Source organism: Engraulis encrasicolus, chromosome 2 (assembly GCF_034702125.1).
Source record: "Engraulis encrasicolus isolate BLACKSEA-1 chromosome 2, IST_EnEncr_1.0, whole genome shotgun sequence".
In the NCBI taxonomy this organism is placed as follows: Eukaryota; Metazoa; Chordata; class Actinopteri; order Clupeiformes; family Engraulidae; genus Engraulis; species Engraulis encrasicolus.
Window position 1 is genome coordinate 18,468,461 of NC_085858.1, and position 17,774 is coordinate 18,486,234.

Below are 17,774 nucleotides of genomic sequence, written 5' to 3' on the forward strand. Positions count from 1 at the left end.
GATAAATGCGAACAAAAAAAAACACGAAACCGAGACTAGGCCTAGGCGTTATTATAAGACCCAGTATGAAACCAATCCATCGAGGACTGCCCATTGCGCTTCCAATCCAGTGGGCGCATCATTTTTGCCGGGGACTAAATAGAAATGCAGTTACTAAAATGAAACCATGCACCTGAAAATACCTTGAAATGTATTTTTATGAAGCATAGCCTATCACCATTGTGCATTAGGCCTACAGACAACGAGCAAACAGGAACTCATTTTTAAAAGCCAACAACGCGTGCGCTCAGTAGCCTATTCAGTCTGGCTTGCAAATAGACCACAGGACGAATTTGAACACGGAGTTCATATCACAAATAGGGTGTCACGATATCACTGACAGACATTGAATTGATAGGTTTGAGTCCTACAAGTCGTGCCCTTGTCTTACTATGCGCACTCTTTCAATTTCGGACTGCGTCTTTGACAGCCAGATGGGGGCTGCCGCGGGAGCGAAGAAAATGTCTACAACTTCGCTGAATAAATATGCCTATCCTTTGAACTGTGTACAGCAATTGCAGATGATTAGCTTATTGGATAGCCTATTTTGTGAAGGTTAACTTGTCATTAACAAGGGAATGTGATCTGATTTCAATCCCAGAACATTCTTTGTGTCTTAAAATTTCCACCTGTCAACAGCAGATCTAGACTTCTCCCACCTAGACCAGCGCGACACTTGTCTGTTTGCGAGCAGTAAACTTGGCTGATAACTTCAACTTTAGGGCTACAGTATGCAAGGCTAGACAGCGGGTTAACCAATCAAGCCCCTACTGTTGCGTTAATAATGTTTGAGATAAAGATTCTTCAGCGCAGGATATCAGAAATAAACAAGACAGCGCAGATGGCTATTAGTTTTTTTTTTTTTTTTTAATGGTCACAATCGCGTTATTACGCATCATATGCAATATGCGTATTATTTCATGAAACCTCAAATCGGAAGCAATAGCCTGTACCCAGCACTTTCAACCCTTTCTCAGATTAATGGCAGCCTAATTGTCCCAAGCGATTTTGAAATCAAACTGAAGCCCATGCACGGAAGACTCGCATTGGATAGGGACTGGGTTTCAGCAAATGACACAGCAAGGTGCACAAATAACAACGTGGGACTTATGATGCGTCCTTTTCAGATTAATTGTGGACATTGGGTGAACTATTTGGCTGTCAACTTTAGACATAGGCTACAGGGTTGGATTCCAGGTCAAAAACAGCTGTGCTGCTGACGTAATATTAGTAATAGAATGCTTGATGAAACGCTCCATGCTGCGTCGAGATTTCAGAATGTTGAAGGTCTAACATTCTGCACTTCCACGCGTTTCAAACAGGCGGCGTAGGGTGCATGTACACAATGATAAAAAATAATGGACATGAAAACAAGTGACCATTCAAAATTAACTCAACTAACCACAGTAAAGCAAAATATTAACAATGAAAGTTATTCTAAATAGCATAATAGGGCACCTTTAAATCACTTTTTTCTTCATCAAAACTCGGGTCACATTAAATCAGTTGAAATTTTTTACTTTCTACATAACATGCAATGGTCAATACTTGGTTAGGACATTCTCTGTCTTCATAATGGCCATGATGCGTTTAACATTGAAGTCAATGGCAAAAACAGTGCATGGGAGTTATGGAAGCCCAGATATCCTTGATGCTTTGCTGTCAGCTGTTCTTGTTTGTTGACCTGGTACCCCACACTTCACTCTTCAATATACCCTGTAGATTTCTATGCCACGTTTTAGCGCTAACTCACCAGTTTAATTCTAAATAACCAGAAATGAAACCCCATTGAAAATGAATGGGGTTTTATTTCTGTTGAGTTAGAATTAAACTGGTGAGTTAACACCAAAACGTGGCATGGAAATCTTCGGGTATATTGAAGAGGGAAGTGTGGGGCACCAGGTCAACAAACAAGAACAGCTGACAGCAAAACATCAAGGATATCTGGGCTGCCATAACTCCCATGCACTGTTTTTGCCATTGACTTCAATGTTAAACGCATCATGGCCATTATGAAGACAGAGAATGTCCTAACCAAGTATTGACCATTGCATGTTATGTAGAAGGTATCAAATTTCAACTGATTTAATGTGACCCAAATTTTGATGAAGAAAAAAGTGATTTTATAACAATATTCTAATAATGCGAATTCCCCAATTCATGGGTTTTTTGAGCTGGAAGGCCAACGTATATGAAAAGAAAAAAAATAATGATTGGAATAGTTAAAAAACTGGGCCATGAATCTACAATCCATGACAGTTTAACATTATTGATGGAATTATGGAAATAAATCAACTTTTTCATGGTATTCTAATAAAAAGGCCTGGAGCTGTATGTGCTGAGAGCTACATGCCCGATAACAGTAGGCCCAATTATAGCATAACCTTGTTTTTTTATTTTAAAACTTCATTATTAAGACTTATTAATTATGATGTTTATTGTCAGAAAAATGTACCAGATCAGGTTTAAGTTCTCGTAGAAGTTCTTAAGAATCCTTCATTTCATCCTCCAAAGATACTCTTCCTACCAGAGATGTATAGAGGTAAATTCATGGTTTAAGTTTAACACTAGTACATATTATGACTTACTTGTTGCACCATTCATTCCTCAGTACCTCATGAGTACCTGTTGAGGGATTTTACTTTTCTCTTACTTAACCTTCTACTTTACACACCTTTTCCTTTCTACATAACTGAACTATCTTGTGTTTTCTGAAAGCTGTCATCAGCGGCCTGCTGTATGTATGCTGAACCATGTACCCTGTAGTACTATAACAGGACATATTGAACAGGGAAGGATTTGCATGGTTCTTGCAACTCTCACATTTACTCCCGAGTGGTGAAGTTCTGATTTAAACATTGCAGCTGGCTAAAGTATACAGATGGCCAAGGCCCTCTGCAGGTGCTCACAGTCCAGGCTTACTGCTTTTGCATGTCGAAACAAATCACGGTGTCTGATCTTTATCCGGTCTCTCATTATTCTGTCATTAACCCATATTTCACCGTGGTGAAGATCAAAAAAGCCCATGTAGGCTTCCCTTCTTTATTATGATCAAAGTTCCTTTCCTTTATTTTTTTTTAAATGTGTATATTCTCTTTCAAAAATAAATGGGGAATGTATTTTTTTTTAAAACAAATAGGGGGGAGTGGGGAGACAAATCCACATTGCTGCTATTGCACGGAAATGAAAGGTTAAATTGCAGGCTCTAGAAAGGAAATGAGAATTTTCAAAGGACAAATGCTGAAAGAAAGCATGACTGGTTTACAGACTTTTCATGACTTTCAAACAATACACAGTAATAAACCACATAAACACGATACATTTTTATAGGGTGTAAATATTTATTTGGTCCTCGAAACCATAAGCCAATGCACACAGCAGGCTTTTGTTTTGTTGTCATACAAATAAGCATATTTTTGTCATTACATTCGTCTTACTGCATCATTACACATACATTAAAATGTCTAAAAATATATCTCATGGCGTGGACAAATTTGCCACGCCGGGTCTGGCAGAGCTGGGAGCAATCCCAGGGGTCTTGGCAGGCACAGGGCTCATCATGCAGTCTCGCTTGAGGACAATGCTCGGAAAACATTCCACCCTATTGTGAAGCCAGGGCTTGTCCTCAACCCTGACCCTTCACTTCCTCAACCAATCAGAAAGGTCCATGCTGGCCATGCTCATCCCTAACTGGCCTATTGTCGGAGAGCACACCCTCATCTTCCTGTCACACGATGCTGTCCTCTCCTGTCCTGCTACATTCAACAATCTGCATTTTTAAGTTCATGAAGAATACATGAGCCTTTTCTTATTTGTTTTATCTTAATAATTACCATTTTTTAAATACACAATATTGTCACCAGTTAACATGAATAATACTATTATTGGCTTCAGTGGCTTCGTCTTGTTTCTTCCTGTAGGCATCTGAGATGTGGTGGTGTTGGGACAACGAATGGCCCTGTCACTTTTCTCAGCGAGCCATCCATCTGGCTTTTGTCATCAAGTTGATGCCAAACATTGGTCAAGTGCTATGAAAGCAATAGTTGCATTACAATACAATCTCACTCCCAGGAGATCCTTTTGACACCCCACAGTACATGAGAAGGACATCCCTACAAGTGTGTCGTTCCAGTTTTGATAATTATTCTACAACAAGCCAGACAACACTCTGCCCCGCTCTAGTGCTGAGTGCTGGGACCTGTAGAGTGGTTGATGCAATGGGACATGATCCCATTGTAGTGCCTTAGTGGGTTTTTAATCTGCGAATCACTTAAACCTCCTGTGGTTTCTGCATTACACATCTCCGGTTCAAACTTTTGAGTAATACCAATAGTGATTCCACTCCTGTTCAATACAGAAACCTCAATGGTAATACTATAAAGAGGCCCTATACTTCAGTGTAATGTAAAAACACTTCACAAGTAAATCTCGTTTTTATAGGAGGATTTTGTCCCAAAAAAAAAACAAAAAAAAAGGAGAAAGAGAGAGAAAACAGAAAGGGAGAGAGTGTGTGTTTTCACATTGAATGTGGTATAAAAGTCAAAGTGCTGAAACAAATGTAAGCACAAAGCAGTTTGAGGCGGTGTACGTTTACCAAAAACTACAACCTGATGTCATCCAAAAGGAGAGAGAGTACAAGTCAGCAGTGCATGAGAAAGATGTCATCGAAGAACATGGGTACTAAAGGAGGGTGTGTGTGGCCAAACCAGAGCAGAGGAGTGCAGCCACACGTTAAGACATCCCATCCCCATTCTTGGTCTTCAGCACCACCAGGAAGACCATGGCAGGTATCAGGCAAATGGGGGTCATGACCAGGGCAAAGACGATGCCGGGTGGCGGGTCCCTCAACTCTTGCAAAGGGCAGTCTTGGAAGTACTTGGTGTGGATCTCTACAAAGACATCCTCCACCATCGGATTGGGCCATGGAATAAGGAGGCAATCAGCTATCTCCTCACTGCACGCTGAGAAGTTGTTGTAAGGTCTGTGACAACAGTGGAAACAATCACTGGGTTAGTGTATGGTCACACTAGAGTTACACAGGCTTAGATTGCATGCAGATAAAAAACATATACCTACTTTAGCACAACATCCCGCTTACACAATGCTGTGTCGTTGAACCCTTCTATTGTTTCTACAAATTTCGTATGACATTGGAGTTTATGTAGAATTTCATAGCAGAACTGTCGATCTGCGGGTCCACAGATGTCACAGTACCCACTACATGAAGAGGACTTATTACCACAACCTGTAAGACAAATGAAAACAACGCAGACAGTTTGACATTTAAGAGTGTCTCATTTCAGAACAGCTAGCATGACGCAACAAGATAGATGGCAAATTAACTCAAACGTCCATGTCTCAAATACTTTTTAAACTTCTCAGAACGAGGTATCATCCTCTTACCAGGTGTGTTACTCAGCATCCCTGTGGTGATGCCTGCAAAGAAATAAAGAGACAACTGTTTTATTATGTGTCTGCAATGCAAGTGTGAAAACGATCTGTTCCAGTATCCATCTAATAGCCGAACCATTGCAGCCCAACCTCTGCATTATCAATCTGTGTAGCAACCCGGGCCCAAGGCAACACCACACTTGTTTGCTCTAGAAAACAAGACCACTATTCAAGCCGTGCGTAAATGTGATCGGTCTGATGGGAGTCGGATGCGTTGAGTCAGTTTCTACGCAGTCTCGTGAAATCACACTTACCGGATAAAATACAGATGAACACTCCTGAGAAAGAAAAGGTTCCCCTCATGACAGAGAAATCGAGGCGGGACTTGCTGACCGACTGCTGCGAGGTTCTGGCGTGCCGTACAGCCCAGGGCATAACAGGAAATGCAGGAGGGTGGGAACCCAGCGCGCCGTACTCTCCGGTTACCAGATGTTTGAGGAGGCACTTTTACCAGTGCACCAGATGGTCCTCCTGACGATGACGGGACTGCCCACTTCTTGCCGCTCACGTCGCCGAAGAGCACGCTATGCTCTTCCTCCAGCACCGAGCTGCATATCTGTTATCTGTTAAACTCACGTTACAGTTTTCATTTGGAGGGTGGGTACCATTGTCATTTGGTTTGTCCCAAAGCGCGGTTCCTTTTTCCAAACGCTTACATAGCCATGGTCAGGTGGAGAGGGAAACTTTTTAGAACCCCTCCCCCCAACATATTTTGCAAAAACTTTTTCGTCATGTTATGCATCCTCTGGATAGTTGAACAGCTGTTTGACGAAAATCATTTTTTTGTTTTGTTTTAGTGGCAAAGTCTACTTCGCCACAATGGCCCAGCCTCGCCTCTAAAGAAGCGGGAGACGTTGTCCAGAGTTTGCCCATGAGCCAGGGCTCTTACATAACGTTTACTGTTTGCAATATTTACTATACAAGCACCACGCCTGTAAGACATTGGATAAATACGCTCTAGTTTTTTTTAATATGAATTAAAGCAGTGCTGCTCTCTCCCATCCACAGTGCCATATTTTATGAATGCTTAATGAGGATATAATCCACTGAATCAGATGGAGGTAGAGATGTGCTGACTGTAAGGTTTCAATTAACCTTTGACACAGTCCATGTGTGGGCCATGTGTCCAATGGTGTCCCACTGGCTCCAGTGCCGGCCAGCGAGCCTGCTTGCTTTCTTGCCCTGTGTGTTTGCTGGCCTGAAACAGATCCCCCATGGCTGTTGCTCTTGGCAGTGAACTCAATATCTGTTGTGCTTCTCTCAGCAAGCGGTCCCCCAGCCACCTCCGCATAAGTGTGTTTGTTCTTCCCCTGACTGACTTGATCTCCTGTGGTGGGCCTGCACTCAACATCAAGCCTCAAAACAGGATCACGGGGACACACATCATCATCTTCGCTGGAACACGGTCAAAACATCACTGATGCTTGGACGTCTGGCCTAACCTCCCACATCTGAGAGAAGGTATCATATGATCAGGTGGGATTCCTTTGGATGTGCAAGAAAACTGTGTTCAGACTCTTGGATGCGTCCACGACTCTTCTCTTTAATCTTTATTCCCTTTTCATCAGTTCATCCATTCATCTCTCGTTGCTTTCACCATTATCTGATTAGGGTGTTTGCATTTGGTCTCCTCTGAAAACATACACTGATGATCCATGCAGTGCACTACAGTATGCAGCTGACAGGGTCTTTCAGTCACTGTGATGCTGCAGCACGTGTGGCTCCTTTTCATACAGATGGGATCGCTGGCGATCCCTTTCACTTGTTGAAAACATCACTTAACTACATCACGACATTGCAATGGCATCACTGAGAGTCTTGGCCAATTAAGATATGGTCATTGCCGTTTTGGTGACAATAAGGTTATAGTTTCTGCAAGAAACGATTGACCTTCCATTGTTTCTGATTCTCACCCTCATTTTAATGTCATTGGATCATAAACTATCATACAAAGTTATCATTCACATAAGTTTGATTTGATTTTGTACCCAATTTGGTCAATTATATATATAGAGAGACTGACAGTCTTCATGCTCTTTTATCTTGTGACAAAGCCGTATGGTCTAAATGTGTCAAGTTTTAGAGATAAAGCTATTTCAAATTTCAGTAACGGCAATATCCAGGCTTTGTTCTCAGTTTCAATGTCGGTGTAGTTACTGCACTTTTCCTCAGTATTAACATATCACAGTTAAAGAAGTAAGATACAGTTGAATATTGCTGTAAACTGATAAAAGAAGGGTCTTACTTAATGGAGAGGTGACGTGAGTCGGTGCATGTGTAGGCAGTGCTGAGGAGGGCTTCAGTGACTCCGTCTGGAAGGAGAAGATGTACTGCATGTCAATTACATTTTGCTATAGAATTATGCTCTTAGATGTAGCTTAGAAGGAGCAGCATACTTGTAAAGAGGGCCATATCCTAACATATTATTGTGCTGGAAGAAGCTATTAGGATGTTGTCTCATTGCAAGCCAGGCTGTCAGTTTTTCTGTGACTTTGTGCATTTGTGTTAGACTACTGTGATTCATATTCACATGACAAAAGAGCATGAACAGTGACAATTTGGCAATTCAGAAGTAGACAAATACTAGATTACATGTCATTTCATAGACCCAGATACTTGTACATCTTGAGCTGTAGACTAGTTCAGTTGTAAATGACCGTAGTTGTAGACCAGCTTGGACCTAAACTCACCCAGGCCGCCCTCGTGCTGTGTAAGTCTTGCCTGATGTCCTGCCTGATGTCCTCCGCATCTTTGCTCTCGTTCACCAGACCCATGGCGTTGCCTAGCAGCAGGCTGGTATAGATCACTACGGAGACAACATCACACGCATGATGTTAGGCAGCTATTACAGAAAAGAAAATTACAAAGTGCTCTATATTTGACAGGAAAGATTAAACTCAGATCAGTAACGTACAGAATTGTACAAAATTAATGCTCAGGTACTTCACTTGAAGGACTATGCTCGGACATAACATACATAGTCCACATAGTTTTTGTTCAACATTTTTTGTTTAAATGCAATAAAAATATACTTTGTCTGCCCAGAGACTTTTGTCACACACACACACACACACACACACACACACACACACACACACACACACACACACACACACACACACACACACACACACACACTACACAACAACTGCACACAAATGATGAGGCATGCTCCTGCATAAACATAGTCACACAAAAACATGCACAAGCACACACAAATGCACATGTTTTACACAAAACACTGGACACATACTGTACACACACACACACACACACACACACACACACACACACACACACACACACACATTGGGAGATGAGTGATGTATGCATTTCCATCATCCCTGATGAGATGAATTTTCTCATCACTGGTTACTGGCCCTTAGTGGGGTTTACAAAGGCTTAAATTGGTCTTTCAATCACAGAATTACTTCAGTCGTGAAGTGAGCCATTCATTTCGTCTCTCTTTCTCTCTCATACACACACACACACACACACACACAGTCTCTCTCACACAGTCTCATTTCCTCTCTCGCTCGCTCTCTCTCACACACACACACACACACACACACACACACACACACACACACACACACACACACACACACACACACACACACACACACAAATGGAATGAAATGTGTGCTTCAATACTAATGTGAGGATTTGATTCAATAACAAGACAAAGGAGTGGTAGGGCAAGTGAATGGCAAGGGTGGAAAAAAGATACCCTCTCCTCCCTTTTTTCCTGTGCAAAGGGTCTCTACTGGTCATTTCCTGCCATCCTGTTTTAACCACTTTCATTGGTAGTTCAGCAGGAGTGAGAGCTATATGCTCACTGAGTTTTAAAAATAATACATTAATTGATTTAAAAAATAGCCTATCCAATTTGAGTCTGTAAATATAATGAAATGCTATAACTGTCAATGGAAATATGTAAAGGCACTCAGATAGTATTTGAAACCGTTTGGCAACTATTTTGGCAACCAACTCAGAAAATAACTAAATCCTCTGATTGCCTTATTGGGTTACAGCGGATTTCCAAATTCAATTTAGCCAACCAATAACCAACAAGATGGGCCTCACAAGGCACAACCACTATTATACGTTTGTTACAGTCAGAATGGCTAGAGCGAGTTGTTATTATGTGTTATGTGAGGAATGTCTGTAACGTCATACGAATGGTGTCATGTCGTAGTGATTTTTTTTTTCTGGAAAGAGAAAAGCGTCATACGGCACATGGTTTTACTTCATTGGCCATTGAGATAACAACAGTTGTGCAACTGATAATTGGCCCGTGCCTCAACATAATCCAAAGACCTTGTTTTGATCACGACCAAAGCAGTAACCTGTAAAGAGAAGGATGTATCTGAGTAAGTAGTACATCAACGTGTGTGCCTTCCATTTCATTAATGAACTCTGCATCTGCTCCATGAGTTAAACAGCATTCTTCCCTGGAACAGACTGTGAGAAGTCTCCCCTCTCCAGTCAGTCAACTCAGCACTGCTCCATTAGAAAAAAAATAGAGCTCCGTCAACTTTCGCTTCCTCCTCTCTACCTCTCTCTCTCTCTCTACCTCTACCTCTCTCTCTCTCTCTCTACCTCTCTCTCTCTCTCTAGCTCTCTCTCTCTCCCCCTGTTCTCTCTTGCTCTCTCTCCTCCGCTCACTCTGTCTCTCTCTTCCTCGCTCCCTCTGCGCCCATTTCGCCACATGTGTCTGTGTGTGTCCCTTCCATAGCAACAGTCAAATACGAGAGACATTGGCTTACCCCAAACGAGAAGAGAAGGAGAGGGGAGCCAGGCTGGGGTTGTCATGTTGTCAGCTCTCTGCCTCTGTCCGTCCGCCGTGCGTCCCTGGCCAAGTCGGAGCGCATGTGGGAGACGCGGTCGGCAGGAAAGCGCTATAAGAACAACAGGAAGTGTTAATTTCCTCAGATGGGTGGTGAACACTCACAATGGGACAGGCAGCACCACCAGCACCAAGCAGCCTCTGCCTCTCTCTCTCTCTCTCTCTCTCTCTCTCTCTCTCTCTCTCTCTCTCTCTCTCTCTCTCTCTCTCCCTCTCTCCCCCTCTCTCTCTCACTTGTTCTCTCTCTCTGCCTCTCTTGCTCTCTGCCTCTCGCTCTCTCTCTCCTGTCCCACCTCCTCCATATCCTTTTCATAGTGGGTGTGTGTGCACGTTTTTTTGTGTCTGTGTCTTTCTCTGTCACTCTGTGTGTGTTGTGCGCGCGCGCGTGTGTGTGTGTGTGTGTGTGTGTGTGTGTGTGTGTGTGTGTGTGTGTGTGTGTGTGTGTGTGTGTGTGTGAGAGAGAGAGTGTGTGTCTGAGAGAGAGAGAGCTGTTCCGTTGATCATCTTTTTGTCTTTTCCCCCCAAACCTTACAATAAATATTATCTTCCGTGCAGGTTTCTCTGTCTGTACCCACAGTGTGTCTCAATAGAATGATAGGACCTCCCATTGTTCAGTGGGTGCTCTGTTCTAGAACAAAGGTATCAGACCATATGGTTTGGGACAACGAAAAGCAGAAAGTTAACTTTCAATCAACTTCCATTGTCCATCACATTCACTCCATACATAGTATCAGCGCAGAAATACTTTTATATCAGCCTGATATGGTAATTGCTTTGTTAACAATCTTCCACTGTAGGACTATTGATGTATCTATCTAATCTGATCTATCCAACTGTAGTTCTCTCTCTCTCTCTCTCTCTCTCTCTCTCTCTCTCTCTCTCTCTCTCTCTCTCTCTCTCTCTCTCTCTCTGACATTGTGTGACACTGTGTCAGTAGCTCTATTGCTGAAGTTAATAGTAGTTTTTTTAGTAGTACACAGTAAAAATGCAGATGAACGAAGGTGTTAAAATGACTCTCTAGGTGTTAAATGAACACTGCCTAGTTAACTGTGCAGTTATCTCTGGGGCAACGTCAGAATCCTTTTGTAGTGACGGAGATGAAAGTCTCAGCTATCAGTTTTCACTATTACACCAGATAAACAGTTCATACATTTACTGTATTCATCTATGAATACATCATATCTATTAAGTGTCTGCTTGCCCCCCCCCCCCCCCAACACACACACACACACACACACACACACACACACACACACACTAAGACTCGGCCAAACAGACACACACATCAGCCCAGAGTGGCAGCTGGATCTCCGAGAGCTCAGCTGCGGGAGAAAGCAGACGTCTGTCAGTGGCTTGACATGGAAGATTAGCTTCAAAGCGTTGGGCTCTGGAACACTACTCCAGCTTAAACTCACCCAGAGGAGCCTGTTACGGTCAGGCAGGGTTAGTCGAGTTCAACCCAGATTGTGCAAGGCTTTTCTAGAAAGAGGAAAGACGCACTTGGAAGTGTTTATTGTTTTGGCTTTAGCCATTGCGTCAAAATATTGTGGATGAAAGATATACAGACTTCGAAACAGTTGCTGAGACAGCTAAGGTTTTCCTTGATTTCATGTTTCAGGAAGCAACATGATTTAATGGCAGTGTTACACTTTTGTCAGATGTTGAAAGCTAACTGGAACCATCCGCTCGTCATGAATAGGGCTTTCACAACTGGGACCGCGAAGTTGGTTAATCTTATAAATGAGTTTGCTGCATCACATTGCACAAACTGAATGACTAGAAAAGGTTGTGTGTATATCGTCTTAGCCGTGTGCATGCAGTCTTTACTTTGAGATTCATGCCAGCTAAAAGTAGACTTGCAAAGTAAACTAAAAAGTTTAACTTGATTTTGATTTTGTGTGTGCGCATGCATGCATTGAATGTGTGCAGCCTGTTTGTGTGTGTGTCTGTGTGTCTGTGTGTCTGTGTGTGCATGGGTATGAGAGTGTGTGTCTTTGGTACTTTGTATCGTGGTCTGCATCTGTGCACGAGTGTCTGTCTCTTCATTCATTGCCTCAGAGAAGTCAGTTCAATGACTCATGGCTATCTCTACAGTCCCGTCTTCCACACATTCATCTCTCTTTCCACTCATATCCTGCACTGCGACATCCACCGCCCTGCCTTGCGGTCTGCAAGAGGGGAAGTGTACAGTGCGGTCAGGCAAGGCTTTCTGTCGTTTTTATCAGTGTGGGGAGGGGGAGGGGATGGGGGTCAAACATGTGCCAGACTAGTGCCGAGCTACAGCCTCACCGTATGATTCTAGATAAACAAGCCCTGCGTGTCTTTGATCGGCACCGCTGGTCCGACCTCACTTGAGCCGAGGATCTCCATGTCATGTAAAAAAAGTTACATTTTGCAGGGATAATTCAACACTGAGAGAGTAACACCAACACTGAGCGTTAAATTCAATTCTTTTGTGCTGTGCGCCTGGTTGTTGCCATGTCAACAGACAGACTCTGGTGCTCGGTGTAACAGTATGTAGCCTACAGTATGCCTGAGTGTAGAGCTTCAAGGCCTCTCTCTCTCTCTCTCTCTCTCTCTCTCTCTCTCTCTCTCTCTCTCTCTCTCTCTCTCTCTCTCTCTCTCTCTCTCTCTCTCAACCTTATCTCCAGGTGGGAACCTCCAGTGGAGACAATCTATGGTTGCCTTCTTTTGTCAGGTGTTAACTTTGCTGCTGAGGTAAATATGATGAGTATGATGAGTATTGATGTTGCTTGCGTGAGTGCAGGTGTGTTCTTGCACCAAAAGTAATTACTTCTTAAAAGTTTTTTTTACCTTTTTTTTGCAATTAACACCATTGCAATTTTGCTTTTCATGTGATTATTTTTTTTTATTATTACTAAGAAAGTCCAAAAAACGTCAACGCTATGTTCAAAATTATTTGAAAGTCTGGGTAGTATGACAGTGTCAACTTACTCTTGCGCAGTGAAAGTCACTTTTTCGTAGTAAAATGACAGAGAGAAAAAGACATAGGGCCTACATTAGTCTAGGATTGCAGCACCCGAAGCCTAGCTGGAGGATGGCCAGCCCTGCGCACATGGCTCTCTCTGCTCTGCTCTCCTCTCTGGGCTGCTGGGTCGAAACCAAGGGGCCGGGAGGCTGGGAGCGCAGCGCGTGTAATGTTCATGTGTGTGTGTGTGTACATCGGTGTGTGTGTGTGTACATCTGTGTGTGTGTGTGTGTGTGTGTGTACATCTGTGTGCGTGTGTAAGTGTACATCTGTGCGCGTGTGTGTGTGTACGTGTGTGTGTGTGTGTGTGTGTGTGTGTGTGTGTGTGTGTGTACATCTGCGTGTGTGTGTGTGTGTACATCTCTGTGTGTACGTGTGTGTGTGTGTGTGTGTGTGTGTGTGTGTGTGTGTGTGTGTGTGTGTGTGTGTGTGTGTGTGTGTGTGTGTGTGTGTGTGTGTGTGTGTGTGTGTGTGTGTGTGATAAAGGCCGATGACACAGCCACCCCAGCGCTGGACCCGGAGCAATGGCTTTCCCTGTTGCTGACGCACAGACACGCGGCCCAGTCATCCTGGCTGACGCACGCCTCCCTTGGCTGCATGCAGCGCACCACCACCACAGCACAGCAGCGCAGCACAGTAGAGCACACCACTGCACCACTGCTCACCACTCAAGAGGAGCCCCCTCCTCTCTCTCCTCAGCGAGCATTAACACAGCCCTGGGACTGGGCAGTGTTCTATGTAGTGCGTAGAGCATGCAAGCACACACACACACACACACACACACACACACACACACACACACACACACACACACACACACACACACACACACACACACACACACACACACACACACACACATACATACACAAACACATGTGCACACAGTTGCTAAGACAACACAGATACATGGAGTCTTAAATTATCTCTGTCTCTCTCTCCCTGCTCTCTCTCTCTTTATTTATCTCTCTTCCTTTCTCTGTCTCTCTCTCTCTCTCTCTCTCTCTCTCTCTCACACACACACACACACACACACACACACACACACACACACACACACACACACACACACACACACACACACACACACGCACACACACACACACACACTACAAAACAACTGCACACAAATGATGATGCATGCTCCTGCATAAACATAGAGTCACAGAAAAACACACAGGGACACACAAACGCACATGTTTCACACAAAACACTGGAAACACACACACACACACACACACACACACACACACACACACACACACACACACACACACACACACACACACACACACACACACACACACACACACACACACACAAACAGAAAGAGAGAGGGAGAGAGAAATTCAGCTGTTCCTCTCTCCTCTTCTTCTGCTTCTCCGGCTGTGTGGTTGGACCAGGGCCTTGTGAGTTCACAGAGAGCCAGAAATTGTTTCCACATTTTCACTCTAATCAGAGCAGCGTATGTTTCTCCTCTCTGTGTTGAGTGCAGTGTGTGTCTATTGTCCATACAGGCTCTGTATGCCTGCTGATTCTACACACTGGGCACTGTAACTGTTTTAATGACTCAGGAAATGCAGTGTTAAGAGCCCTCTGGCCTAAGTACTGCTTCCCTTTCCCTTCCCATCGTCGTTTGTGTGTGTGTGTGTGTGTGTGTGTGTGTGTGTGTGTGTGTGTGTGTGTGTGTGTGTGTGTGTGTGTGTGTGTGTGTGTGTGTGTGTGTGTGTGTGTGTGTGTGTGTGTATTTGTGCGTGTGTATGCGTGTGCACACGTTTGCAAGTGTGCGTCACTCCATGTTCATGCAAGTGCGTGCATCTCTGTTTGTGTGGAGTTATTTAGTGTGTGTGTGTGTGTGTGTGTGTGTGTGTGTGTGTGTGTGTGTGTGTGTGTGTGTGTGTGTGTGTGTGTGTGTGTGTGTGTGTGTGTGTGTGTGTGTGTGTGTGTGTGTGTTTGCGAATAACATACAGTAGGTGTGGTGTGAGGAGGAGAGCCAGGGGTAACTACAGGTCAATTGCTCTTCGGTCATGGTGACATATCACATCTGGACACAGTGCATTGCAGTTACAGTCCAGAGGCAGTAACCCTAGGTTCACAAGGTAAAAAATCCTGCCATAAATTTGCTCCAACCAATAGATCTCGGACGTGATGTAGTTCCGCGTTCACGGACCGTACCCGACTATCTAATAGCACGGTAGCGAGTACATATCTTCTGATTTCAGTCATTATATGCACTGGGTTACATATGCTGTTTTAGGAACTATAAATGTAGATGATTCATGCGAAAATATCTATATTTTGTACAGAGGTGGTCTGCATGAAAAATGTGACCAAATGCATCCTGCTAATGCATTTGGTGTTTGGTACAGAAAATTGTATAAAGATATCAGAAACAACATATGTGAAGCCTGTGACACAATTCAAATGGGATCAAGATATCATTTTAATACTGCCATTGGATTACATGCTAATTTTTTACCCGCTAAATACTTCCTGAGGTCTCATGAATGCGGATGATATGACGTCACTTAAGAGCTCAAAACGAGCTAATCCTACAGTAATTGGCACAGCCTCAGCCAGGTAGAGCTTAATTGTGAGATGAAATGTCAAAGTGAACTTTTTTAACCAATTCCACCATATTATTGACATTAATTTGAGGAACTCAAAAGGTAAAATTTAAAGACAACCTCACACAGACAACCACACAAGAGACATGAAATGTACATAAACATCAACCATAAATACCCATGCAGAAGTCATACAGATAGACAGAGACATATAGGCCTACTGTAGGTTTCCAACTATAGTGGGAGGAATAAACCTTTAGAATTTCTTGCATTTCAGTGTAAACTGGACACAGTATTTGGTATGTGTCACCAGTGTCTACTTTAACTAATACTAACCAAAAGGTTGCATGTTATCATATTTTTATAGGCCATGAGATGTAAATATGTACAGGACAGCAATTAGGCCTAATAAGTACATATAATGTTGTTCACCCTACAGTACTTAAACTGCAATAACCTTAACTGTAGTTGCAGATCAGATGGGCAAAATACGTAATCTGGCTGAATATTGCACCCACCTTTCCTATTTACAAAACTGCCACACTTCTCCAAGGTTTCACAGGATGTCTGGAGTGAATAGCTTTCTTAACGTCATGCTATATCATCTCAACTGTCTATAGCCTATCAGAGCTTTAACTGGGGTATTCCAGAATTTGTATGTTATTGTTCTAAAGCCATTCTAAAGTTGATTTGTTTTCAAATTATGGTTCATTGCCTAAACCAGCACACATCCCCTTTTGCACTTCAACTGCGTGACAGACTTCATGGAACTGACAAGGGCCCGAGGCATCAAACTAGAGACCCTTGTCAGTTTGCATGAAGTCCGTCACACAGTTCAAGCGCAAAAGAGGAAGGGCATTGGCACAGGGCAATGAACCATGTTTTGGAAACAAATCATCTTTAGGATGGCTTTAGAACAATAACACACACTCTGAAGTGAAGTGAAGTGAAGTGAAGTGAAAGCCCACCTGGGAAACTCCCATTGTCATTGTGACACAGCACTCCACAGCACACAGTGCACACTGCAAGACAAAGCAAGGCAAGGCAAGTTTATTTGTATAGCTCATTTCATTCAAAAATGCAATTCAATGTGCTTCACAAAAATAGAAGTGAAAAGAAAGGAATCAAGAAAGAATTAGAGTCAAAGAAAGTTAAAACATTAAGATAAAACATTAAATGAATTAGAGTCAAATCCATGGTAGAATTCCTGCACACAACAAAATTGGATGTATGCCTCACCCATGCAAGGGGGCAGTTGGACGGGGCGGTATCATGCAGGCAACTCTACTCCCCTTCACTATAAATGGAGTCAGAAGTGGGATGGCTACCGTGAGGCCATCGGAAGCACACCCATTGTGTGTGAGTCCTAATTCCATGTTAGGGACCCCCAGGATTGGTGACCCCAGTGCAAGGGACCCCCAGTGATGGGTGAGGCATAGATGATGTGGCACACTGGATGGGAGAAGCAAGATGGGCACTTTCTGAAGGGCAAGGCAGTGTGATGGAGTGACCGTTACTAGGGTTGTGGGTGTGTTCTGACTATCACACTAACAAGCCTGGGTCTTTGGTGGAGCGGTCAGCAGCTCAGTGTGATACGAGTACAGGTACAAGTCCCAGTGGGGCACCTCTACTCCTCTTCACCACAGCGTGTTACTCCAATTTTTGCTTTTTTTGCAAACCTCAAAGGTGCAGCAATGTTTTTGACAACAATGACTTCCTCCCTGCCGTTGTCCCCATTCTTGTCTATTTTTGTCAGTATTGTGGATATGTCAAGTCAAGTCAAAGTTTATTTGTAATGCACTTTTAACACAACAAAAGCAGCTGACCAAAGTGCTAACAGAAGGGCCTAAGTAAAAAAAGACTTGAAACAACATAAAGC

The 17,774-nt window shown here is 43.3% G+C and overlaps 1 protein-coding gene across 2 annotated transcripts; it reads right to left on the minus strand.

Annotated features, from left to right (window-relative positions):
• Positions 1-3,347: 3,347 nt before the first annotated feature.
• On the minus strand, positions 3,348-10,501 carry ramp2 (receptor (G protein-coupled) activity modifying protein 2). Of its 2 annotated transcripts, XM_063223832.1 has the most exons (6): positions 10,260-10,501; positions 8,181-8,296; positions 7,736-7,802; positions 5,443-5,475; positions 5,116-5,284; positions 3,348-5,020 (listed from the first exon to the last, which is right to left on the minus strand). In XM_063223832.1, exons 1-6 carry the CDS (start codon positions 10,303-10,305, stop codon positions 4,771-4,773), a joined length of 681 nt encoding a protein of 226 aa, XP_063079902.1. In that variant the 5' UTR covers positions 10,306-10,501; the 3' UTR covers positions 3,348-4,770. The 2 variants fall into 2 exon arrangements, with proteins under 2 accessions (XP_063079902.1, XP_063079903.1); XM_063223833.1 differs by lacking the exons at positions 7,736-7,802; positions 8,181-8,296; positions 10,260-10,501 and adding an exon at positions 5,745-7,728.
• Positions 10,502-17,774: the final 7,273 nt, after the last annotated feature.